The following is a 27,832-nucleotide window of genomic DNA, read 5'->3' on the forward strand; positions in this document are numbered from 1 at the left end:
CAGCCAATTAACATTTCCATTTGATATCACATGAAAGATGTAGGTCCCATTGTATGACAGTTTTTTATGCTCAATGAGTAGATAAACGAGGAAGCTTCACTAGATAGTCATTTCTGGAGTGTGTGGGGAAGGGGAAGCACTAGTTTCATTCCATGGTCCCAGAAGATTTCCTATGTATTAGAGGAAGCACTTGAAGTTCGGAGCTCCTTAGTAGCTTCTAGGGGTGCTCACGGTTCGGGTAACCGAACCATGGGCCTTTTTTGTGAACCGAACCGGTAGTACTGTTTTTTGGAAAACCAGTAACCGGAAACGAACCAAAACCAGTTGGTTAACTGGTAGTACCGTTTAATGCATATTTATTAATTTATAATATATAAAATATATATATATATATAATATACATAAATATATAAAAAATATATAGAAAAACACGTATATCGGTCAGTTCAGTTAACCGTCGGTTTTTTAAATTGGTTAACCGAAACCAAACCGGTACCTTCGGTTTTTTAAAAACACCGAACCAACCGGTTCAGTTAACTGATTTTTCAGTTCGGTTTCGGTCGGTTCAGTTTTTCGGTTTTTTTGCTCACCCCTAGTAGCTTCCTTTTTTTTTGAAGGTAAAGTATATATTTCAATAATAATCAAAAACCACATGTGCACTGAGGCTCTGTACAAGTGAATGTATAGCCTTTCAGGCAGGCTTTACAAAAAGCAACCTTTTGTCAGAAAAAGTATCACACCAAATGTCATGCCAAAACTTAACTCTGATGTCGTTCCCTACCTTGAACTGTACTCTTGAGAATTGTAGAGAAGATGGGCCGAATGGCCCATAGGTTGTCTATCCTTTCATATGTTTATATTCTTTTCTGTAGTGGGCCTTATTCTGGGCCCATTCTTTCTATGTTATGTTCTTTTAATTTCTTGCCCAACTAAGGGCCTCTTTGTAAACTATTCAAGTTTAACTTAATAAAACAGTGTTAGGGGGTAAGAGGAGAGATTACGGTTCAAATCTCTCTCTCTCTCTGAACCCTTATTGCTGCCATCTTCTTCTTCATCTTCTCTTCCTTAGAAGAAGTATTTTCTGCTGTTTTCTTTTGATTTCTGCATCTATCCTAAACAGTCCTCTATTCTCAAGGACTGTTTTTCTTCTTGGTATCAGAGCAGGCCTAAACTTGGCTTGGGCTCTCATGTAGGTGTTGTCCAGTCGACTACATGAGAGCTGTTCTAGGGCTGGGAGCTTCAGCTTGAATCGCCCGATTCTTGGAGGTCATTGGAGATTGAAGAAGGTGCCCAAGATTCAAATCTCTTCGAGAGTGGTCCGGTGACCAGGAAGAATCAGAGAAAACAGGTCTGTTTCTGATTTAGAGCTTTAATCAGAGATTGTAAGTTGTGCTTAGTAGTTTCTGGGTTGTTTTTACTGTTCTGGACTGTTGAAGTGTTCGAAGTTTCTTTGGAAACAGTACAGCTATTCGACTGTTCTTCTAGTCTGGTTTAGCCCAGAAATTTCTGGGTTGGTTTCATATTTTTTCTGGACTGTCAAGTAGCTGAAATACCTCTGGAATCAATATTGCTGGTTATTGTTTCCCTTGAACTGTTTTTGGACCCCTGTACGGACTGTTCTTTGGGCTGTTTTTTATTTTTGACAGTGTGGTCTTCTCTACTGCCCACTCTGTGTTTGTAAAAAGGCCTCTTCACCAGTACGGACTGTTCTCTGCTCATTTTGGGGTACTGTTTGGTCAGTACCTGGAATTAATGTTTAGAAAAGGAGCTTGGACTGGGTGCTCAGTGTTTGAAGGTTTTCTGATTTTATTTCTTGAAGGCCGAACCAAGTTGATTGGTGTCCCGTGTAGTCAACAAGGTGCTACTTCTGTTTCTGGTTCTCACAGCTTTCGGGTGTGACTCAGATTTGTGATACTGTTGCTTTGAGGCAGGTTTAACACTGTCCTTGTTCATCCTCATTCAGTGTTTTTTGTTTTGAAGTTGGTTGAAATCTTTTTGAAGTGTTTAAAGAGATGAACTCCTCAGAGATTGAAAACAAGAATGTTGCTGAATTCGGACAGGTTCCGGGAGCTTCTGTTGACTCTTTACTGACTGTGACCACAGTCAAGCTGGATGGAACTAATTATCTGGCATGGTCACAATTGGTAAAGATTCATATCCGTAGTAGAGGAAAGTGGGGTTTTATCTCCGGGAGCAAGAAGGCTCCCTCAGAAGATGATCCATCTTATGAGAAGTGGATGCAAGAGAATTATATTGTTATTGGGTGGCTTGTGAACTCAGTGCAGCCACAAATTAGCCAGCACTATTTGTGGATGAATTCGGCAAAAGAAATCTGGGATAGTGTTGCAGAAACCTATTCCCAAAAATTAAATGTGACTAGAACTTACAAGTTGAGAAGTGATGTGAAGAATTTAAGACAGGGGGAGAAACCTTTAGCCATATACTTCTCAACACTAAAGTTTTTGTGGCAAGAGATAGACTTGATAGAAGTCGTAACCTGGGACACCACTAATGATGCAGAGACCTACAGGAAACTGGTTGAAAGAAACAGGGTGTTTGACTTCTTAACCGGACTAAACCCAGAGTATGATATTACAAAACAGAATATTTTATCCAAGGAGAGTGTCTCACTGTCACAAGCATATGCATTGGTAAGTAGTGAAGAGAGCAGAAGGATTGTCTAGGTTCAAGGGGCTAGTCTAAGTGATCACTTTGCTAATATGGGAGTGAAACCCAAAGGAGTTGCAGGGACTTCTAGTGGCTCAGGGAAGAAGAGGTTGTATGTGAGTACTGCAAAAGGCCAAAACACACTAAAGACAAGTGCTGGAAATTACATTCCAATTTTGTTCCTCTTTGGTTTCAGAAAAAGCATGATAGTAAGAGGGCAGGGAGTGCTAATGCGGCTGCTGGACCAAATTGTGACAAGTACCATACTGAAGAGATGACTGCTTGTGCACAGTTAGCAGCCATGAAAGCAGAATATGAGAAGTTTGGGAAGATGATCAGTCACCTAGAGGGTGTGACTTCTTCTTCCAACCCTTTAGAAAATTCAGCCTCTTTTGCATTTGCTCATTCAGGTATAAGGGCTTCTACCAATCATGCAACCATTTCAGGTAATCTTAAGATCCCTTGGATTATTGATTCAGGTGCTTCTGATCATATGACCAACCTTTCTACCTTGTTTGTTTCATATGATTTGCTTCCTGGACGCGACAAAATCACCCTAGCCGATGATTCTCTTGCCTCTATCTCTGGCAAGGGAACCATCAAGGCTACAGATTCCTTGTTCCTACCTTCTGCCCTTCATGTGCCTAGACTAAATACAAATTTGTTATTTATAAGTAGTCTAACTAAGTCATTAAACTGTTGTGTAACATTCTTTCCTTCCTACTATGTTTTTCAGGATTTGGAGTCTCGAAAGGTGATTGGTAGTGGCCATGAGGCGAATGGAATATACCTGCTTAATACTCCGGGACAGTGCCCTGAACGGCCTGGAAATGTTGCTTTTGGGTCTATATCTCCAGAGTCTATCAGTCGAGTTATGTTATGTCATTTTCGTTTGGGTCATCTTTCCCTTTCTGCATTGAGTGATTTATTCTCTAATCTGTTTAAGGGAATTAGTTTGTCCAGTCTTCATTGTGAGTCTTGTGAGATCAAAGCATTGTAGAAACAATTATCCTTCGAGTAATAAAAGATCTTTTTCTCCTTTTAATATTGTGCACTCTGATGTGTGGGGGCCTTGCCACTTGCCCTCTATGGGTGGCTACAAATATTTTAACTTGTTCATTGATGATTTTTCTCGGTTTACTTGGATATTCCTAATGAAATCCCATGATGAAGTTCCCAGACTTGTGAGACAATTCCATGAATTTGTCTTAACCCAGTTTGATACCAGGATTAAAATTTTCAAATCTGACAATGCAAAAGAATATTTTGAGGACTTATCCTGCTATCTCTCTGACATGGGGGTTATTCATCAAAGTTCCTGTGTTAGGACCCCAGAACAAAATGGAGTTGCTGAAAGGAAAATTAGGCATATTGTTGAAGTCGCAAGAAGTATCTTGTTTGCCTCACATGTTCCTACAAAGTTTTGGGGTGATGTTGTTTTCACTGCTACCTACCTTATAAACCGTATGCCATCCGGGGTCTTGGGGTTTAAGTCTCCTTTCAGTCTTCTTCATCCGGACAAGGAACTTTTTTCTATTCCTCTTCGTGTCTTTGGCTGCACTTGCTATGTACATATTCCTAGTGTCCAAAGACATAAATTTGAACCAAAAGCCCACAAGTGTATCTTCCTTGGTTATTCCCCCACACAGAAGGGTTACTATTGCTTTGATCCAAAGACTGATACTCGATATGTCACAATGGATGTCACCTTTGATGAGCTTTCTTCCTTTTATGGTTCCTCCATGGATGGACATTGTTCAAAGGAGGAAGATTTGTCATAGGTCTTTGCTCTTCCTCTTCCTGTCCCGGTTGAGTCTCTTACTAAGTCTCTTTCTTCTTCAAATGAATCAAGGGAGGATCAATCATTCCACTCTCCCTGTCCCAGTGTTCCTCCCCTTTACCTCCTCGTCCTCTCTTTAATCCCAAGATGTATCAAAGGCAAAGATCCAAAAATGAGCATGTTGTTTCCCCTAACACATGAGCCTCATGCACTTCCAATTACAGATGAGACAACAGGTACTGTTTCAGCCCCTTTGGAGCCATCATTCCCTGACCTTGATATACCCATTGCTGTTAGGAAAGGAAAACGGAAGTGTACTGCACATTGCATTTCCAAACACCTTTCTTATAGTCTACTTTCTCCTTCATACTTTGCCTACCTCTCTTCTGTTGCCTCTAACCCTATTCCTAGGTCTGTGTCAGAAGCTCTTAATATTCCAAAATGGAGGGATGCTATGAGATCCGAAATTGATGCCCTGCACAAGAATGACACTTGGGAAGTGGTTGATTTGCCTGAAGGGAAGGATCCAGTTAGTTGTAAGTGGGTCTTTACCATCAAATATCATGTTGATGGCACCATTGAGAGGTACAAGGCTAGGCTGGTTGCAGAAGGCTATACACAGACATATGGGATTGATTATCTGGAGGCCTTTGCACCTGTTGCCAAGATGACATCTGTGAGAGTTCTTCTATCTTTGGCTGCTCACTCTGACTGGCCACTTTATCAATTGGATGTAAATAATGCATTTCTGAATGGAGAATTACATGAGAAGGTTTATATGTCTCTTCCTCCAGGGATGTATAAAGCAGATATGAAAGGAAAAGTATGCAAGCTGAAGAGATCTCTTTATGGACTAAAATAGTCCCTTAGAGCATGGTTTGAGAGGTTTAGAGTTGCCCTTATTAACTTTGGCTATGTACAGACACAGCCTGATCATACTCTCTTTGTGAAGAGGAGTGGACTCCTGGCAGTATGCCTAATTGTGTATGTTGATGATATTGTTGTGATTGGTACTGATGTTTCAGGAATTAATGATCTCAAATCTTTCCTCCATATAAAGTTTGAGATTAAAGATCTGGGGGAATTGAGATACTTCCTTGGCATAGAAGTTGCTAGATCCAAGGATGGGATTCTTATCTCCCAAAGGAAGTATGTTATTGATTTGCTATCTGAAACAGGGAAGATGGGTGCTAAACCAATTGCTACTCCTATTAATGAGTAATAAACTCTCTACTTCAGATGGAACATTGTTAGAAGACAAAGGAGTCTTCCAGACACTTCTTGGAAAACTTCTATATCTATGCATGACTTGGCCAGACATTGCATATGCTATCAGTTGCATCAGCCAATTCATGCATGCTCCTCGAGACACTCATATGGCAACAACAGAGCGAATCCTGTGTTATTTGAAGGGCTCCCCAAGAAATGGAATTCTGTTTGCCAAGCATGGCCATATGAAACTTGAAGTCTATACTGATGCTGACTGGGCTGGAAACACTGATGACAGAAGATCTACTTCTAGATATTGCAGGTTGGTGGCTGGTAATATTGTTTCTTGGAGAAGCAAGAAACAATCTGTTGTTGCTCGATCTTCAGCAAAAGCAAAATACAGAGCCATGGCACATGGAGTTTCTGAACTATTGTGGTTAAAATCATTGATGGAGGAACTGGGGATTGAGCATGACAAGCCAATGATGTTATACTGTGATAATCAGGCCACCATCAACATTGCTCACAACCCAGTGCAACATGATAGAACTAAGCATATTAAAGTTGATAGACACTTCATTCGAGAAAGAGTGGCTTCGAGTGAAGTATGTCTTCCTTTCATCACCTCTGAAGGACAACTAGCAGATTTTCTCACCAAGGGCTTTCCCAAGGCAAAACTTCAGCATGATATTGGCAAGTTTGGCATGATTGACATCTATGCTCAGCTTGAGGGGGAGTGTAGAGAAGATGGGCCGAATGGCCCATAGGTTGTCTATCCTTTCATATGTTTATATTCTTTTCTGTAGTGGGCCTTATTCTGGGCCCATTCTTTCTATGTTATGTTCTTTTAATTTCTTGCCCAACTAAGGGCCTCTTTGTTAATTATTCAAGTTTAACTTAATAAAACAGTGTTAGGGGGTAAGAGGAGAGATTAAGGTTCAAATCTCTCTCTCTCTGAACCCTTATTGCCGCCATCTTCTCTTCTTTCGAAGAAGTATTTTCTGTTGTTTTCTTTTGATTTCTGCATCTATCCTAAACAGTCCTCTATTCTCAAGGACTGTTTTTCTTCTAGAATTTAGCCTGAACCTTTGTAATGCCTTTCCAAAGACTGCAACCATAGGAAGAAGTCACTTAATTAGAGTCCCCACCCAATTCACTTCTGCCATACTTGGCTTCAATCACTTCCTTCCAGGGAACACCTTCTAAGAATTCAGTCACTTCATTATAGTCCCCACCCAGCTCCTTGGTAGCACTGGAGGCTCTAAAACTGAGCTGGTGCATGCCCGTTTCAGTGAAAGCTTTGTTGGAGGAATGGCACATTTCTGGTTTGACCAAGAGAAGGAAAGTATGCTGGTCTGCCATTCCCTTGGCAATCCTGTGGGATTTATGGTATGATGAACAATAGAATTTTTTAGCAGACAGTAACTTCTGAAGCCAAAGTCATCAGTTTGGCTTTAAGCGGTATTAGAAATTCGTGTTTATACATAATGTTTTTAAAGGCAATATTCCTGACTTCTTTTTTGAGGGTCGACTTTTTCCGAGGTCCTACTTAGCAGTTTCTCATACAATTTCTCATTCTACAGAGGACCTTATACTTTTGACTTAATACAATTATACTTTACCTTCTCTCAAAAAAAAAAAAAAAACACAGAAGATGAATCACATTCTAGGTCATCATCTTCAAACTTGGTGTAGCCTCTTGCAGAGCAATTAGAAATGCATGCCAAGGCTTCATCAATGTTGATTGTTGGTGCTTGTCCTGCAAGAAGATAAATCTTGTGTGATTGTTGGGAGTTCGGATAGAGCAAGAGCTGGGATGACATCCCTTCTGCTGTACAAATTATCTTCAAGAAAGTGGATTTTGTTGTTCACATTGTGGTTGAGGGAGATGTTTTCATGATATTCAGTGAAGATTTGAAAGGTTCATCTGTTTCTTTTAGAACTTCACTTAATCACATTGAAACAGCAGAAAGCTGCTTCATATTCAGCACCTCTCATATCTTTCCAGGATCAAAGTTGTTAAGTTGTTGAGGGAAATGTAATGTGCCTACATATAAACCCTCCTATGAAAGAAAACTCCATCCTCAACAGGGATAGGTTTGGAGAATCAACATCTTCACTGTAAATGAAGGATGTTGAGATGGTAAAGATGGAGAAAATAATGAAGTGGAGGCAAGGTTAGGGTCAGGGATGAAGCTACTGGGGCCACCCAAAACATGCCTTTAATTTCAGTACAAATAATCTCAATTAAGATAAAAGTTTCATCTAAAAGGAGGTTTGGACACCATGACAAGATCACTTTCAGATCCCAATATGAATGTTGGGCTGAATAGGGTGCTTGTATGTTTCAAGTTTAGACTTTGGATCCAATCAATTGCTGTTGAGCCTAGAAAGGAGGAAAAGTAAACCATTTCTTAATTCCTACACAAAGGTTCTTACAATGTAGAGAGACGGCTGGATGGGCCTCAATTGTTATTCTTTTTCATTATTCTTTTTAGGGAAATTGTCTAAAAACTCACCATGAGTTTTCAACATTTCTCTTAAACTCACCACAACTTTTCAAAATGTCTAAAACTCACCATGTCAGTAAGTTTTACTTTTCCAAAACTCACCTTCCATTAGTGCACCGTTAATACTTCTTAACAGAGGTGTCCATGTCAGCATAAATAACAATTTTCATGACCAAATTAGTTAGAGGAAAAATGGTCTTTTTCAGTTTTCAATTTTCTTTTTTTTTTTTTTTTTGCATCTTTAGTGTTTTGTTATAATTTCCAATGTTTTGTTATAATTTCTGTTTTTTTTTTTACATTTTTCTATTTTCTACAATCTATAAATGTTCCTGTATTTTTGTTATTTATTTACAATTTCTGTGTTTTTTCTATAATTTTTGGTTTTTTCTACAATTTTTATTTTCTGATTTTTTTCAATTTATATAGTTTCTATAATTTGAAAATAATTTTTTATTTTGTTTGCAACTTCTAAAATTTTTTATGTTTTTTGTAATTTCTATGTTTTTATGTATTTTATATTTGAAAATATTTTTTGAACTTTTTTCCTTTTTTCATGTCTAAATATTAAAATGGTAATATACTAACACCCACTAATTTATTTTGTATATATTTTATATTTTTCTATGAAGGTTAAAATGGTAATATATTAACACCCGTTAGTCTCTTTAACATCAAGTTAGTGACGTGGTGAGTTTTAGACATTTTGAAAAGTTGTGGTGAGTTTAAGAGAAATGCTGAAAACTCATGGTGAGTTTATGGTGTTTAAGTTAGCTGCCCTACTGAGGGCATCTATGTATTTGCCCCTTTATTTCATATTAGATCTAATAAAAGAATTTAGGGGACTAGATAGAGGATCGATTAACTCTCTTCTCCATCTCCCTCTTCTCTTTCTCTGAGCTTGTTTCTTTCATTCTTCTCTTCGGTTTTTTGTCAATTATTACTTGTTTTGGTTCAGCTCTAATTGCCTCTTACAAGAATTTAGATACAACGTGCAATGTGAGGGTGAAGATTTGGAGGGAATATTGTTCTTTGAGTCTTGAATGTTAAATATCACTCTGTTTGAACAAGTTTCTTTATTGAATGAAATAAAAACCACTCCCAATCCCAATGATGAGAATGCCATTCAGGACTGGACTTCGACAAGATAGATGTGTTACTTTTTGCAGTCAATTAAATCATGGGGGGATGCCAGTGCATACTAAATACCACAATATATAAATGTACCAACAAAAGCTACAATTTTTATCAGTAAACAAAAGCTAAATATTATATAACAATGGTTAAAAAAAGGATACAATAAATAATAACCTAAAAGTTAATCACAACTCCCATTAAAAAGAGCCATACATACCAAAAGCCCGCCAAGAAACCCATCAAGTAGGAGTCTATTCCAGCAATCAAAGTATGAATGAATGGAGAATTCTGCCTTTGCTGCAAGTCCCAGAGAAGTAATGGCCATGATAAGGAAATAGAAGACAAATCCAGTCAAGCCAGTATATCCCAAAATGCCAGCAATTACGCCACCAATGATTGACAAAAATGTTCGACTGCAAACATAAATGGATTTAGGTTTTGGTAGAATAGGAAATGAAGAAAAATGTAGATGTAACGTCACTAAAGGTGAATAATGGCATGTTGAAAGATGCTAAGAAAGAAAAACTATAAGATGCCCAACACAACTTCAAATACAATAACATACAAACTTTCCAAATAAAAATAATATAGGTGACATGAAAAGTAACAAATACCATTACAACTTGAAGCACAAGGATGTCCATGCCTTTTCTGGTTTTTTGAATTTTTCTATTTTTAAAATTGAACAAAATAACTCAAGTAACCAATCAACTTTAAGACTTTTCCCATTATTTCTCCTCGTTAATTCATCATTAACTTTCTCTGCTCTTTCTCATAAACTCCTCCAATTATCTCTACTCATTAATCATGCCATAAACTCTTTCTCCTGCAATAACTCATGCCACTAATTCTCTCTCCTCTCATTTATTCCATTAGATTTCTTAAAATTCATTAACTCTATCTATATCTATATCTATATCTATTACAATTTAATTATAATTTTAAATCCATTAGATATATTTATATTTAGTTATAATTTTTTTTAAAAGGTAATGTAGAATTTTATTGATGAGAGAAGATACAATACAACAGCAACCTAGTGGAAAAACACCAGGAAGACCACTATTTTACAAAGTCCAAATGGGGTGAGATTCAAGAAACTGAAATACATTCTGGTTTTTAAAGTCTGAAATTACAGATAACCATGAAGCAAGTCTGTTGACAGCAGTCTTAAGCAGGTCTTCAGGGGCTTTAGCTTTGTTGCAGAAAGCACGACTGTTCCTTTCAGACCACACAGAGACCAGGATAACTGCAGGAATTGTTTTCCAGACTAGCTTCCCTTTTTTACTCAGACCAGAAAGCTTCCAACTGCACAGCACCTCCTTGACAGACCAAGGCATAACACAGCTGATGCCGGCTGACTTGATGAAGTGCTCCCATAGCTTAGCAGACACGGGGCAATGGATGCAAAGATGATCACCAGATTCTTGAAGCCACAGTGCCACACAACCCACAGTTCAGATCAGGAATCTGAACCCCGCACCTAATCAAAGTAGTTTTTGAGTTTTGACAGACATTTGTCTAGATCCAGCACCCAGACAAGAAAATTTGCCTTAGAGGGACTAGTAGAAACCCAAATCTGCTTACTAGGGAACCCCATATTAGAACCTTGACTTAGTTTTTCAGCCATAGATTTGACTGAGAAGCAACCATCTCCACTCCACTTCCACTTCTATTCATCTTCCATATTAACAGAAAAATGCTGATTTTGCAACAGCTGTAATAACTCCAGCAGCTGCTCCAGCTCCCAGTCATGGAGGTTCCTTCTAAAGAGGGGACACCAAACAGCACAACCATCCACCCACTCAAAAGAGTCAAGGACTGATGGGCAGAAGGCACACTGACAGAGGTTAGGAATGACCTCAGCAAGGAGGCTGTTAAAGAACCAGGGGTCCTTCCAGAATTTCAGCCTCTTACCATCTCCAACTTTATATTCCAGACCTTCTGAAAAAGAGGGGAAACCTTTCATAATACCCTTCCACAGGGAACAGCCCCACGTCTGAAGGGGGTCCAAGGATTTCCAGTTACCCCAGTCCACACCATATTTAGCACCTAAAGAGATCTCCACCGTGCATCTCTTTCAGAGCCAAAACTCCAAATCCACTTACTTAGGAGGGCAGAATTAAAAGTCTTCAGTTTTCTTACTCCCAGCCCTCCTTTTACAGGCAAACAGACCTGATCCCAATTAACCAGGTGAATTTTCTTATCCTCTTCCCAACCCCTCCACAAAAAATTAAATTCTATCAAGTCATAATTTATAATATAATTAACATAATTACATTGAATTAGCTTAATATAATTATTATTTACTTCATAATAAAATAAAAAATTCCATTTACTTATAATTTATAACCCATGGTAGATTATTAGGCAAAATAACCTACCTTTTTTTATCAATGCTAAGTAACCTACTTCCATTTAAAAGATAATTAATTTTTAAGTTAATTAATCAAGTAAATTACATTTCAGAATAAATATTATTTACTTTACTCAATAATAAAATTATAAAAATTTGAAATATAAAATTACATTTGATTATAATTATAACCCATTTAAATTCCATTTTATACTTAAAATTATAATTTAAAATTCACTAATATATTTCTATTTAATTACAATTATTAACAAAAATGTATAACTATTAACAAATTTTAATTAAATATATATAAGAAAAGTATCACATTTTACAACTATCCAGTAAGAAAATTTAAAATTAATTACTACAAATAAAATATCATAAAAGTTATAATCCATTTACATTCCATTTGAAAATAATGAAAATTAATTAAACATAGTAAAATTAAATAAATTAATAAAAAGTAATAAAAAAAATTAAAAACTAGTATCCATTCAAAATTTATTTAAAATTAATACAAAATTATCTAACAATAATAAAGTTAATAAATTTAAGAAATAGGTAAAAGTAATATAAAACAACACAAAGTTTGAAATTTGTTTTTTATAAGCGCTTTTGAAATTTGTTTTCATTAATTTAATCCCATTTAAATATTGGTAAATCTAAACATTTCCCATAGCAAAGCTAATATATATTTTTTTTATCAGTAAAAAACATTCATTAATAACAAAGAGATTAAGATACAATAGCTAAAGATTGCATAGGAAATTGCAATGTCTAGCAATCAGTTACAATTCTGCCCAGTACAATGAAGATCTATTTGCCCCTTGTTTTGCTAGGGTATCCGCCATCCCATTTGCATCCCTTTTAACCCAACCAAACTAAGAGTTGAACTTCCTTGCAAGTGTGTCAATTTCTCTGAAAATAAACTTGAGCTTCCAAGGTGCTGATGTGATGTTTTTGGCCCAAGAGATGACCAATAGAGAGTCTCCTTCAATTTCTAAGTCTATTGTTCCTATCTGCTCAGCCATCTTTAGACCATGAAGTAGGGCTAGAGATTCAGCCTATATTGAGTCACCATAACCTATTGGTCCAGAGTAGAGTGCCACCACCACACCCAGATAATTTCTAAACACACCCCCTATGCCTGCCCTTCCCAGGGTTGCCAAGAGAACTCCCATAGAAATTCAATTTTAGTTTGTTCCGTGCTGGTGGCTTCCATTCCATGCTTACAAGAACTTTGAGTACATCTGTTTGTGCTATTTCAGCCCAATTCCTTAGAATCTCATTTGTGGAGTAGTTTCTAAAAATCTCCATGGTCTTCACCCAATGTGCAGTTCTGATTTTTATGGCTTCAATAACTTCCTCCATTGTTTTGCTTTTTCCTGAAAAGATTCTTAGGTTTCTTTCCCCCCAAATAGTCCATACCGTAGCTGCTCTCTCTGCCTTCCATATACATTTTCCCCTTTTCTTCCATTGATAGAGGAAAGAGGGGCTGAATAGATTTACCACATCCTATGGGGGAGCCCATCTGCATCCAAAGAGAGAACAAACAACATTCTAAATACCAGAAGCAAAAGAGCAGGATAATAGCAAGTGGGTTAGAATTTCACCACATCCCAAACAAAGGACACACACATGAGGAGAGAGGCAATTGTTTGGCCTCTTTTTCTGTAGCACATCACAAGTGTTTACCTTCCCTAGGAACACTTCCCAACAATAAACTTGTACTTTTGGAGGGATCGGTTTAGTCCAAATTTCTCTCACTGTGAAGTTCACCCCCATAGGGTTAATATGAGTGAGCAAACCAAAGAAAGATGCATAGGAAAATTTCTCTCAAGTGTTGAAATCAACAGCACTAGAGACTCACACTCATTTTCCCTCAACCCTCTTCAAAAGCCAAAATCCCAAGAGATCCCTGATTCTGAAAGCACACCAAACCTAACAATAGGTTTGTTTTTATAGTTTGATAAAGAGTAGAGGTCTGGGAAATTGAACATAAGAGACACATCCCCAACCCAAAGGTCTTCCCAGAATAAAGCTTTGTTCCCACAACCAACATCAAACCTGATAAATTGAAGAAAAGTTGGATATGCCTCAAAGATTGCCTAAAAAGGAGAGGATGGAGCTACATTGGGGGCTAATTTTGCATCCCAACCGTTATCTGCATCACCATGTAACTTTTAATGACCCTGTGCCACAACCTTTCTTCCTCACAAGGGAATCTCCATAGCCATTTCCCTAGGAGGGCCTTGTTTCTCTTTATTAGGTTCCCTATACCTAATCCACCCTGGTCCTTAGGGTAACAAACTTGCTCCCATTTCACTAAATGATCTTTCTTTTCTTCACCTGGCTCCCACAAAAAGTCCCTCATAATCTTTTCCAATTTCCTAGCTATTTTCACCGGGATCTTAAAGGTGGAAAGGAAGTAAGTGGGAAGGTTTGCAAGGGTTGATTTTTCACTAATTTAAGTCTCTATTCTCTAGAAAAAAACAGGTTAATTTTTTTTTTGATAATTGAAATAATTTTATTAATCAGCAATAGACAATAGTACAAAGTCCCCAAGGAAAGGTACGAGTTGCAACCTCTTCGGGCTAGTTAAGTACAGATTTCCAAATTAATAACAACTTACATAAAAGCACAAAAAAGATCTTCCCTAGAAACCCCCTGTTTGGCTAAAGCATCAGCCAAAGAATTAGTAGACCTACTAACCCATTTTACCTCAACTCTCATATTGCTAGTTAACCACTTTACTTTTTTTATGAGATCTTTGTAGCCCCAAATGGTGGTATCCAAGTTTAGGAGCCACCTTGTTACCACCTAAGAGTCCCCTTCAACTAGGAGATGCTCCACCCCCCCCCCAAAAAAAAAACCAGGTTAATGTTAACAAGGATAATCTAGCCTCTCTTCCACAGGCTAGTGCAAACAAGTACTATCTCCCCATAGCATTCGAAGGAAATCCACCAACGCTCTTAATTAATTGTCCATTTTGAAAAAAAAAAACAATTAAACAAATAATTAAGCATAGTTCTTGGGTCAACCCGTGCATCATTTCTATCCCCTACTAATGAAATCTCATTAGCAACCAAATTCAATAAAACAATAGAGTAAACATAATAGAAACCAAACAAACAGAAATATTAAATGTAATATTTCAAAGATAGGTAGAGTAAGGCATGTGATTGTAGCATTGCTACTCAAACATGATTATTGCAATAGAAAGTTACCATATCCTGCAAAGTCCAGATGTGATACCCAAATTTGCAACTAGTAATATTACAATATTGCTCAAACTCTCATGTAATAGATGATTCAATGACTTCCACCTTTGAAAATACCTTCTCATGAAGCAGAGATAGGACATTCATGTAAAAGACAATTAGGCCTTTTATTTGAGTGGTAAAAGTAATAGCAATGAGAAAGGCATTAACACATATTGATGCATAAGTACAAACCTATAGTAGATTATTTTCATGTTATTTTGCAAGTTCTCAGCATTGAAGGTTGGTAAATCATTTGAAGAATCAGTAGTTTTTTTCTTGGAAGCCCCTGAATCTTCATGCCCTGCCATTACTTCTGCTTATCTGTGTAGATCTAAGAAAACCAGTTAATATTAGTAAATAAATAAATAATTAATTAAACACTCATATGAATTAAATATTAACTAATTTGGATCAAGTGAAACCATAGCCAAAGTCTTTAAAAAATGGTATTTACGGTACACAAAAGATGATTAAGGGTCCGTTTGGTTCACAGACGGAATCAGAATGGTCTATTCCCATAATCTGTTTGGTTCAGACAGGAACGGGAATGAAAATTGGAATCACCAGGAATGGGATTTCATTCCCAAGGGAGGGGGAGGGAATGGCGATTCCCTCAAATGAGGGAATGTCATTCCACCAGGAATGTGAACAGGATTCCGTTTCCGCCCAACCAAACAGTTGGAATCGGAATAGCCCATTTTGATTCTGATTCCAAACCCCTATTCCTGCAAACCAAATGGGGCCTAAATGATACATACATCCCACATAAGATTAGGTGCATTGGATAGATAAGATTTCCCAGTGGATCAAGTAGTAAGTCGGGATTTTTTTGAAGAAGAAGTCGGAATAGTTGAAGTGTCCAACTCACTCAGTTTTTCTTGGGTGGAGAAAGCTTTGCCACAGCCACCTTTTCTAGGAAGGAAGAAGAAGATACAAGAGTTTGACTTGATGAAAGTGTCATGGATGCTAGGAGGAACCATGAAAATTTTGTGGTGGACATCTTAGTGTCTTTAGAGTGGGGTACTGAAGGCAGTGTTTTAAAAGCGCAAGGCACAAAAAAGGCACAGGGGTCAATTTGTGCCTGAGGCGCAAGGCGCAAGGCGAGGCGCTTGCCTTTTTGAAGCAAGGCACAAAAATACAAAAAAGAGGCTAAAAATTAAAAAAAATGTCAGAAAATTCAAAAAATGCCAAAACAGCGTCGAATTTTCAAAAGGCGCACGCCGGGGCTGAGCCGCACCAGGCGTGCACCTTTTGAAAGGGCTGCACCTAGGACCTAGGTGAGGCGCATACCCTAAAATGTGCCTCGCTTGTGCGCCTCAGGCACGCCTTTTAAATCACTAACTGAAGGTTTTGAGTCATGTAGCTCGAGATGGGAAGACCAGCAGGGGTTGGAGGGAGATTGGGAAGGGATCCCCCTAGGATATTCTGAGGTTTGAAGAGAAGATGAAATGTAGAATTAGGGGTGGAAGGGGCAAGAATTGATGGCATTACTTTGTGTTCGAAGAGGGTCCAGTCCAGATTGATTAGATAGCACTGTGTTTTCTTTTGCTGAGGATGTGGTGTTGGTTCAATGCCTTTTTTTTAATTTCTGTTGAAGGGCTACACAACTTAGCCCATCCCTCAACCCATAACCCCCCCAACCCAGGCGTAGGTGGGACTCGATCCCAAGTCTCCACTACGACCAGCAGGAGACCTTACCAACCAGCTGGTTGGCACCTTGCAGTTGGTTCAATGCTTTTTCAAAATAAGAGTTCAGTTGGATAGTTTTTTAGAGGAAACTTCAACTTTGGCTATGGTGGCAACCTGTGTTCTTGTATGCAAGTTTTCTGGGGCATCTGTATAATTATAAATCTTGGGATTGCTGCTGGTTTTTCTATGGGTGCAACTTATTAGCATGTGTTTTAAATCTTTTGATACACTCCATTCTCTATCTATGTATCATTTATCCCTTGTTTTAAGGTTTTAATTAGGGATATAAATAAAGAAATAAAGATTTAAAATGACTCAGCAGTTGAATTGTTAATCTACTAGTTGACCTAATTGGTGCTTAGTTGTTCAAGGTGACTGCATCATGAGCATCAACCAACTAGTTAAGGATGCAGCTGGTCCAACCCTTGGCTGACTAGTCAATGGTTGGTTGGAGGTTTGACAACATTGAATTTCATATGAAATTGTTTTTAATGATACTTTTCATTACCTATCAAGAAAAAGATATGAAATTGTTCTATTAATTTGGTACTATATTAATGCGTTATTTTTGAAACTACTGAAATTAATGGATTTAAAATACTTTTTTCTTATATAATTAACAGCGTTGATTTCATTGTATCTTTGTATTTTCTTCTTTCTTTTCTTGAAGTTCTTTGTGACTCTTGGAAGATAAGTGTGTTTGTCTTCCACTTGTAAATTTTATACTGATGAATTAATGAAAGTGTTATTGATAAAAATAAAAAAAAATCTAGACAGCATGAACCAATACAATAACCCAAAGGCTGCAAAGAATAGTTTAGAAAAGGATGACAAGTTAGATGAGGATGGTTAGATAAGGATGTCATCCAAAAAAAAACTATACTACCCACAAAGCTAGACAGCATGAACCAATAACCCAAAGGCTGCAAAGGATAGTTAGATAAAGATTACAAGTTACTCCCCATTCCAGGCATTACCCGTAGAAGCTTTTCTGTGTTACCCTTAGTTAATGAATCTTCCAAAGCATTTCAGATCTAGGGATCCATCTGAATGAGCTGTCAGGTTGAGAATTAGAGCCTGCACCTGTATGGCAAAGTTTTTGCCTTAAGGGTATTGCCATCATTTTAGACTTTCATTGCAGGAGATTTAACGGAAGGGGTGTGTTTATAAATTTATTTGAAAGGTAGGGAGGTTTTTGCAGGGACTAAAACACAGGGAGGTTAAAGTAATTCGTAGATTACCCAGGGAACCAAATATTTCTCTCTTGCTCTTTCTCCCTCTCCCTCTGGCAATGCACATGGTGCTGGTAGCAGATCCATACAGATCACATGATAACCAAAGGCTATCTATCTGTCTCTGCTTAACATAAAACTAGAGAAGATTTGAAAAAATATCTCTGCCATTTTTATCAGGTATGCTTCTGTCAAGTTCTCCCTCCAATTCCCCTTGTTTTGGAAAACGCAATTTTGCCCATAACTCTTCAAATAACCTTATTTTTCTTCTCTCTTGCATTTTGAAGGCCCATTTCAGTCAATGGCTGCCACTCCTCTCCCACACCAGCACATTTTCCAGTGAAACTTCCCTCCCGGTGGCTCTTCTCCAAGGAACTGAAATTGGGTGTGCATTCTCCCTTTTTTCTTTGTTTTTGCTGTAATGCTATAATATAGAAAAAAATACAAGAATAGTTTGTCCCATGAACATCGGAGCTGCATTAATTGAGCAAATATAAATGGTTCATAATGATTTGAACTTCCAACCAGCTGACAGCAATGAGAGGGTGGGAGCCCACAGAGTGGCTATTAGAAACAGAGATGTGCCTAGCTAGTGTTATTGCACCATCATGACAAAAGGTAGCTATAGACTTGGATGGAAAATCGGTCAATGATTGAAAGAGCTATATACATTCTTTGGGGTAATTTGGGTGAAGAATTTCCTAAAATCATACTAACTGGTAGAAGCTGAGGAAAGAACGAAGGTGAGAGTGGATTCATTGGATTGTTTGGCAGCTTTTTGTTGTCCATCCAAGGCCAGGGGTGGCAACTTTTGATCCATCCAACTCAGCCACTTGCAACCCATCCATTCCCAACAATTTAACAGGCAAGTCGGTCAAGAAATCCATTTAGGTCATAGAGAAGGGCTAAGGGTGGGTTGGTTGAGGGTGATAATTGGGTCATCACTTAGAGTAGGGTTTAATGCTTGAATACAATCAACTCTTCAGCTCTCCCCACCTCCATTTCCTCTGTTTGCAGAGAAACAGCACCTTCTAGTGTGGATAGTGGCGTTTTTTGGCTGCAGTTCTATCTTCTCCACCACCCACGATCTCTCTTCTCTCCAAATCAGTGTTCCTTTCAAGCCACCATCTCTGATTTCCTCTTCCACTTCCTCAGAATCCAAGCAAAATGAGTAAAGGAACAGGTTTCATCCATCCACAGGCACGAAGAAAACTCGGAAGGGTTATTCGATCTTGTCTTCTCAAAAAACCAGCTTTGACCTGTTTAACAGGGGTATTTCTGGTTTATCAACAGGACTGGTTTTATTTCCATTTCACTGTTGATTTTTGGAGATCCTGAACATTTTTTGTTGTTGATTTGATATATTTCAGTCCGGTGATCCATGTTTCCCCATTATTTTTGTTGTTTCCTTAAATGTTAATGGACCATTCACATTTTGTTGCTTTTAATTGGTACTTGCAGTATAATGTCCAGGGTTGGTAAAGATTCTTAGCAAATTCATGTTTATTAGGTAGTGAAACTATCTCAATCTCAGAAATTTTTCCCACCTCAAAAGTCAGAAATTGTTAGTAGATTAATGAGGTTGTTTATTGTTCAATTGAAATGGATGAACTGGTAACCATTTTTGCTAGGGTCAACTTATATCCAAATCCTAAGTTTGGCTTGCATTGTTTCCTTGGTAAGTTACAAAGTAGCTTAACTCTTCTTCTCTGATTGTCATCCAAAGTACTTTAGAATCCTGCAGTCTAGCATAGCAAACTCCCAACCTTTTTCTTTAAATGAAGCCCTCAATTGGATATGGACACCAGAGACTAAGAAAAGAATGATATGATTTCATATATAGAGGAACATAGTGGCTTGTCCTCATAACATAATACACATAAGTAAAAGGTTCCAGTCAGATCTCTCACCAAGGTGAGACCAACTAGTATCTGATGTGTCTTTTTTTTCTGAGAAGAGGTAAAGTATCATTTCATTAATTTAAAGACAAGAGAAGAGGTAAAGTAAAATTAAACCGCTATTCTTTTGATGTTTACAAAAAGATTTTCAACCTAAAAAAGAGAAATGGCTTATCAAAAATAAAACCTCAAAGAGAACTAAGGCTGTGTTTGGGGTTGTGATTAGGTAACTTATTGGACTTCCTAAAAGGTCCGATTTAAAAAGTTCTGTTTAAAAGTCAATTTTTGGTGTTTGGTGAGCATCATTTATCAATTCTCCTTATTTTTAAAAAGGAGACTTATGGATTTGGTAACATTAGTAAGAAAAGTCCTTACTTTCAATTAAATTTCAATATTGCCCTCGTGATTTTATGTAGCATATTTCATCACAAAACCATGAATCAATGCTTATAAACAATTATTACTACCAATACAGCATTTCTATTTGTATAGGGGGATGCTGCGAGGGAGATTTCTTGAGGAAAATGGAGTTTACGCAGAAAGCAACCTGGAGAAGATTTCTGAAGGCTGAAGCTAAAAACTTTTTCTTTGAGAAGTTTAAAGTAAAAGGAAATGTAATGTTGAAGATCATACAAGTGAAGAAGGAGCAATCTATCAAAAAAAAGTGAAGAAGGAGCACTACAATCAGGCAAACATACAGACTGGAAGAGCTCTAAAGAACAACAAGATCAAAGGAACCTAGTACAAAGAAGATGGAATACAAAAGGTAGATTCATTGCTCTGATTGAGTTTTTTGGAGAAGGAAAGAAACAACTCATCTGCAAGGTAGAAACGGCAGGGTTTGGAGAGAGGTAAAAAGACATTCTACAAGACTTCTTGAAAGAAATGAAGGAAGGTACTGAGGGTGTTCAGATTACTGGAGAAACAAGAGGATCCCTAAGTGAGAAGGAAGCAAATTCTGGGAACATTCTGGTGAATGGCTTGGGAAGAGACAAGATGGTTTTCAAGAGGTTGGTGGTTGAAGTTAAAAAGAAACCAGAAGATTGGAGGATTGTAGTAGCAGATTTACTCAAGAACCTGATGGTAAAAGGTCCAGTAATGGTCACCCCTTATGAAGACTGTAAAACACTTTTAGATCTGTTGGAGGATGTCTCAGTAGTTAGTGCTTCAAACTTTCAGTTGCAGACTGGAGCAGCCACAGTGATGTGGTGGTCTCCTAGTTCAAATGTGAAGGACTTCTCAGTGGAGGATGGGGTAACCATATGGCTTGCTGGCCTTCCCTTCCATATGTGGAAGCTAGAATTATTTCAATCCATTGCCTCCCTGTGCAAAGCTAAACTGGAAGGAGTGTTTCTAAAAGATCTTCAATCAGTAGCCATGAGAATAAGCGGAGTAAAGCCTGAAGAAATTCCCAGGAAGATTGAGGTTTATGCTGATAGTGCTTTCTATTCAGTGTGGCTATTGACCTCCATTGAAGCAGCTCTGTGGAAGGAGTCCAGGAGGAAGGAAGATGAGGAGGTAGAAGAAGACTACCTACGTGGATCACAGAGATTGGTGCATTTCAAATTAGCTGAAACTATCACAGAATTGGAAAGCTTAAGGAGAAACAACAAGAAAGAATTACCCGAAGAGGAAAATAGGAAGAGTGCAAGCAAAGGCAAAGTTTCAGAGTTTAAAAGAACCTTTGCAGAGGTTGTGACAGGTTTGTTAAATGCAAAACCAGACTGTCAAGGCTCTCGGATTGGTAGGACTGACAAGGGGGTTGAATAGAGAGAAGGGACAATTCGAAAGTCCAAGGAGAGAGTGGGCTTAAGCTAACTGTAGGTAAAGTAATAAATGGGCTTACGAAGCAGAACAAGTTGTTGGGTTTGCAAGGTGGGCCATCGGATAGGCCAGGTGGGACAAGTAGCAATGGACCAGGCACTTTAGAGAGGAGGTCATGTGCCTCTTTAAGTCATCATATGACTAGAAAAAGGCAAAAAAGAAAGGGGATGATATCTTGGGTGTATCATCGTCCCCCATCCAACCTGTTTTGATTCTTTCTCAGCCAAGAGTCTCTGCTGCGGAGAAGTTTTCATGGAGGCCAAGGCTGGTCTGCTACTCAACCACCCCTGAACGTCAAAATTTGATGTATGATAGAAACAAAGAGGAAGATGGTGATTTTGGCTCGGATTGGGTAAGCTGTGAAGAGAAGATATCAGATGAAGAGTCCAATGGCTAGTCTAGTATAGGCAGTGTTAAAAGCAGTACAAGGAAAGTTCTGGAGGATGCAGATTCAGGAACAAGATTGCTCTTCAAAACTCTTTGCTGATGGCTGACCCCAACCAAACTTTCTTTGGAACCTCAGAAGAACGACGGTTTGAAAGGTTCTCCCTTGAGAAGAGAAAACACCTCATTCAAAGGCAGAGAAGATCTTTCCCTTTATGAGAATCAAAACCAGGGTGATCGTAGAGATTTTACAGTTTCTCCTCACTCGGAAAGCAAACCTGCAGACAGCTCCCCTTCACCTGCTAGTGGTTCGAAGATTAGATTGGAGGAGGACTCCCCCAACATCGGCCCTGTTCAATGTCAGCCAGTCAGCCTCCTTTGCATGACAGTCCTACTCCATTTCTGGGTTCTGGTATGGTTTGTCAATTCTTAGATAATGCTAGTTGTGTTTCAGCTAATCCTCCCCACCCTCCTTCTATGGTTGTTGTCCAGCCTGCAGGTGAGACCTATTCTTGTCCAGCAGCTGCCAATCCTAGTGTGTCGTTGGAGGCAACAGAAGTGTTAGGAGATACTGAAGTTGTAGAGGATTCAAAGGAGGAAGGGGAGAGAATCTGGGAGCTAATAATGCAGCTCTTTGATCAGTTGGTTCAGGTAGAAATACAGTCCAAAGTGGGTTTGGAGGAGGAAGGTAGCAGTCCAAATCTGATGTGTTTGGAGAAGGAAAACAAAGAAAAAAAGAGTGGGTTGAGAGTCAAAAACACAAAAGGAAAAAACAACAGAAGAGAGAGGCTGGAGAAAGGAAAAGAATTGATTCTTTAAATAAGAAGTTAGAGTCGTCAAAAAAAAAAGAAAGAAGAAGATGAGTGAGGTGGAGAGGCTGAGATATGGAGTTAGGACAAAAGACAAAGGGGGTTTACGGATTGGAAATATTCGTTTAAGAAACATAGCACTCTTAAGTAAGTGGTTGTGGAGGTTTCCCAAGGAGCAAGAAAGTTTGTGGCATAGAGTGATAGAAAGCATACATGGATTGGCAGCAAATGGATGGAATATTGGTCTCAACCCAAGGGCTTCTCGTTCTTCTCCGTGGAAAGACATTGTTGGTATCATGCCCGCCTTTTCTCCTTTCATCAGGTATAATGCTTGTTCAGGTAATAAGGTCATTTTTTGGGAGGATGTTTGGGTTGGAGATCAGCCTCTTAAGGATAGGTTCCCGGCCCTCTGCTCCCTGTCCTTGAACAAATTTAAAGTCATCTCTACCTTTCGTGTTTCTGGAGAGTCGTGGGATTTAGGGTTTAGCAGAGGGTTGAGGGAATCAGAAATAGGGTTGGCAGATGATCTTTTCTCTCTTCTAAATTCGGTGTTTTTGGATTAGTCTTGTCCTGATAATAGAATTTGGTCTGAAGAGTCCTCTGGTTGTTTTTCTTGCCCTTCTTTCTTCAATGCTTTAGTGCACACTTCCAATTTAGTCTACTCTTTTCTTGTAAAAGTGTGGAGTGCTCCTGTACCTCCAAAGGTGAGGGATTTTTGTTGGGAAGTGGTTCTCCAAAAAATCAACACTTTGGACTTGCTTCAGAAAGGAAAAAAAAAAAAAAAAGAATTGGTTCTTATCCCCTCATGTTTGTAGCCTTCACCTTAAGAGTGGTGAGACAGTAAATCATCTACTAATCTCTTGTCCTTCTGTTACTCTTATTTGGGATTGGTTTTCCTCTCTCTTTGGGTGCAGATGGGTTCCCCCTACAAGCATGGTGGATCATTTTGAATTTAGCTTTCTTTGACAGTCAAAGAAAAGAGGAAGAGTAATGTGGAAAGCAACAAAGGCAGCAGTTGTTTAGGCAATGTGGGAAGAGAGGAATAACAGAGTCTTTCAATGGAAAGAAAAATCAGCACATGAAGTCATAGAAGGGATCGCCATCAAGGTTATACATTGGTTGAAATTGTTGGACCTGTTCAAGGACTTCTCTGTAGATGACTTAATTAGAGGGTGGAACACAGTAGCAGCTTCTTCCTGCCCCTCTTTAGCTATCCAAGAGGACTGGTCGCCCCCATTATCTAAGGCTGTTAAGCTAAACTTTGATGGCAGTTCTGTAGGTAATCCAGGCCCCTCTGGAATTGGGAGTGTTTTTAGAGATAGGGAAGGAAAAGTCCTGACCCTTTCTTCTAGCCCAATAAGATTGGGGTACTCTCTTAGAGGAGCAGTTCTGGCACTCCTACAAGAGTTCAAGGTGGCTAAATAGCTGGGTTTTTAGCAACTGGAAGTGGAGGGAGATTCAAAACTGGTAATAGGTTGGATGCAAACAAACAACTTAGGTGTCTGGTCCCTTAGACAACCTGTAAGGGAGATTATGCAACTAACAAGGGAGCTTGAAGTCAGGTTTAAATGGACTAGGAGATCAGCCAATGCAATGGCTGATACTTTGGAAAAGCAAGGAGTTAGTAGGCAGAACCTTTTTTGGGCTCGTTTGTAATTTGATGAGGGGTCACCTTGTTTTTGAAGGTGACAGTTCGTACTAAGTTTTCTTACAGAATTAATCTAAGTTACTGTTTCCAATCAAAAGAATACAACATTTCTATTTGTCAATGTTTTAGTCATAATTGTGGACCCTACAAAAATGACCAAAATACACTTCTATCAACAAATTGACCATAATACCTCTACAATGACAAATAGACCACAATCAGCATACAAGGTACAACAACCAACACCATAGAAGCCAAATGGGCCCAATGAACACTGAACTGACCAAAATGCCCCTATATAACTAATTGAGCAAAACACCCCTATATTTAACAAAAGTAGCCATTCACAAAACCAATTTGGGTAATGGGGGTGAGCATCAAGATGGTTTTTGGTCCTTCCAATTGGCTGTGTAAATTAACAAATGGAACTTAAAAATTTTAATAATTAGAGAGTAGATTAGCTATTCACTTCCAATGTCAGTGAACGACAAACACAGAAAGACAGCACATTGTTAATAAATAAGCAAACTACTTTGGATTTGCAAGCGGTCACATTCACATATAAGTGGCCAACAACCATGTACAAAGCATTTTTCCGGGTATTAATAATCCCTTGCTACAACATAAAACACAATTTAGGTGGCCAGGAAGGCAGGAACTATGTAGAAAGAATCTTTCTGTTTGTATCATGCTAACAAAATAGCCCAGATTATGCCTCAATCTAGCAAAAGAGTATGGGAGCGCTCATGTTATCATGCAAGGCAATTCTACTACAGGAACAGCTCTAGAAGATGTTATCCCACCATGACTTGATGATGTGTCTGCTATCTAACATACCATTGGACTTTATAAATTAGGGCATCTATGTTGCTGCTAAGTGAGCATAACAAATTGGAGCAACTACAACAACACACAGAAGCGAATTAGTTGTCAGAGTAAGAAACAAGTAAATTTTTAGAAGGGCATTAGTGTAGTAATGTCATCTTCGCCACAAAGAGAACAACTATTGCTAAGTCTAGATTATCACTTCCCGAAAGTCTTCGTGGAGACAGTAGACTAGGACACACTGTTGCTCAGTCTAGATTATCACTTCCCACACAAAAAAGCAACTTTAGTGATTAACGAAAATGAAAGGAAAAGAGATATATGGGTTTCTCTTCTATCTCTTACGGATAGAGAATTATAAAAGCCACCAACAAAACCAAGAAAAGCATGTCAAAACCTTATCACAACTGTAACATCATCCACTGGGATGGAATCACACAACCATCAATTGTTAACACCCTTCATTGGGCTGGAATCACATAACCAGATGCCTTATTACTGTCTCCACCCCACTGTAGAAGCTGAGAGTTTGCAAACATAATAACCATACTATGATATGGCTAATAGATAGAACAATCATCATTGCCACACCACAGAACTGATCAACCTTGGACACTCAACCACCTGCACACCATAACCCTCTCTGAACCTTCAAATGGCATCTATTCTCACCAACACAAACACCATAACTTGGTCAACCAGATTGTCAATCAAATCATATGGCTACATGGACTTCTCAATTCTAATCTCTGGCTATTGTTGAGATCTCTGTAGATCGTTTGGGTGGCTTAGATGCTAGGGGTCAGGATCAAGAGAACGTCTGGAAAGCCAAAAACAAACCATCGACCAAAGATAGAAGATTACTACAGTTGTAACTTTGACTAACTCAAGTATCAACAGTTAAACCTCAAGTCCAATTTCAAAGAAAGATACAATCAACTGAATGGAACTAACCGCTTTGAGACTCACAATTCAGATAATAATATCCATCAAGTCAATAATTATGTTTCACATGGTCAAAACTTGTTTCGAGCATAAATAAAACGGTTTCTCGTATAAAACAGAGGATGGTAGAACCTATTAAAAGAAAAGGCAACAAGTGAAACTGAGGAGAAATTTATAGTGAAAGTAGCTCCATCTTCAGTGGTCAGTATTCTACATTTCAAATACAGAGACATAAGAAACACACCAGTCTCACAGTCTGATTCCACGTATAAATTAAATTTCCACCTAATCATTTAAATCAATTCCCATAAATGACTTGAAGCACCATCCCATTATCAGTCTACTGCTAAAAAGGTTCCCAGGACTTGAACAATAACACCTTGTTTCTTTCTTCTTTTCGTTGGTGAGTAGGACTGGGAACTAAGGTTTTGTTAATTATGCCTAGATTACTGAAAGATTCATACTTGTAACAGGTAGGCCTGAAAAATTCAAGGTAATTTAAAACTAAACAGATAAAATCTGCTAAAAAATTAAAATATCGAAGGCCTGAAAATAATCAGATATCAGAAAAATCTATAGGTTTCACGGCACCATTCTCAATGTCTTCAGAATAAATCAAAGAAAAAGGAAGATGAGCATCCTTTTCCTAACTTAATTATAGAAAAAAAAAAACAACATTGTATAATCTGGCACCGGTCATAGTTTTCTCTTTCACAAGAATTCGACTTTCAACGCGATAGCCCAAAATATATAAAAACCAACACCACCTCAATGTTTCAACTTCCCGATATGAAAATTTTCTCGGGAAAACCGTCCTCCAATATTGCTTTACATCAATTCAATACATAATGATGAACAGAAATGAATTCAAAGAGCAAAAAGGCACTTACTTTATTTAGATCAATTACTTCTTAGAATCCCCAAATTAGAAGAGAGAGATCAGCCTCTGAATCCTCAAACACAGTAGAGAGGTAGAACAAACGTAAGAAATAAAGAAATCTCCAGAGTAGAGAAGGAACATGCTCTAGGCCCTACATTCCTCTCGATAGAAATCTTACCTTGTTTGTGTTTGGCTCCCTTCTCAGCGATGTGAAACTGTGCACAGTTGCTACTGAAGATCTTATCTCTTGACTTGGAACAACTAGGGCGAACAACGTTCAGCCTCTTCCGAGGAGCACTGCGAACACTAGGAATGTTGGATGCTGGCGGTAAACACTGTGAACAGATTTACAGAGGGGGATGGTGAGTACGGTAGAAGAAAACTATGTTTTCCAACGAACAGATCGAAAATATGAGAGTGAATGGGATATTTTTGTCATTTAAATTTTATATTGTCATTTAAAATTTCAATTTAGAATAAATTAGGACGAGCTTATCTATCTAATCTATACAAGGTTTTAAAAACCGACCTGGAATCGAAACCGTAGGTCGATTATTTGATCGTTTCGATTCGAATGAATGGCCCATTTCAATAAAGATAAATAAAATATAAAAAAAAAAAAAGTCAAAATCTTTGAACAGATCAAACCGGGTCGGTTATTTGACCACCTTGGTCAGCGAATAATTGATCAATTTAACGTTTTTGCAGGGGACCAAGTTTGGGGTAAAATAGAACCCGTTGCCTACACGATGGCTCCCGGGCTGAATGGACTATTCAGA

The 27,832-nt window shown here is 38.3% G+C and overlaps 1 protein-coding gene across 8 annotated transcripts in view; it reads right to left on the reverse strand.

Annotated features, from left to right (window-relative positions):
- Positions 1-27,541, reverse strand: part of LOC148867781 (Rab5-interacting family protein) — a 30,358-nt gene extending 2,817 nt beyond the window's left edge. For 2 of the 8 annotated variants that reach the window (XM_088976982.1, XM_088976986.1), the window contains exons 1-4: positions 27,232-27,521; positions 27,064-27,126; positions 15,112-15,250; positions 9,518-9,713 (exon numbers count right to left, since the gene is read on the reverse strand). In XM_088976982.1, the coding sequence (XP_088833108.1) occupies positions 9,518-9,713; positions 15,112-15,227 (312 nt within the window). In that variant the 5' untranslated portion in view covers positions 15,228-15,250; positions 27,064-27,126; positions 27,232-27,521. Of the gene's footprint in view, positions 1-9,517; positions 9,714-15,111; positions 15,251-27,063; positions 27,127-27,231 lie in introns of all 8 variants that reach the window. The other 6 variants (XM_088976984.1, XM_088976988.1, XM_088976981.1 and 3 more) reach the window with 5 other exon arrangements.
- Between the last annotated feature and the right edge of the window lie 291 nt (positions 27,542-27,832).

The sequence above is a fragment of the Nelumbo lutea genome, chromosome 3 (genome assembly GCF_056320005.1).
Source record: "Nelumbo lutea isolate HS-2025 chromosome 3, American lotus-T2T, whole genome shotgun sequence".
NCBI lineage: Eukaryota > Viridiplantae > Streptophyta > Magnoliopsida > Proteales > Nelumbonaceae > Nelumbo > Nelumbo lutea.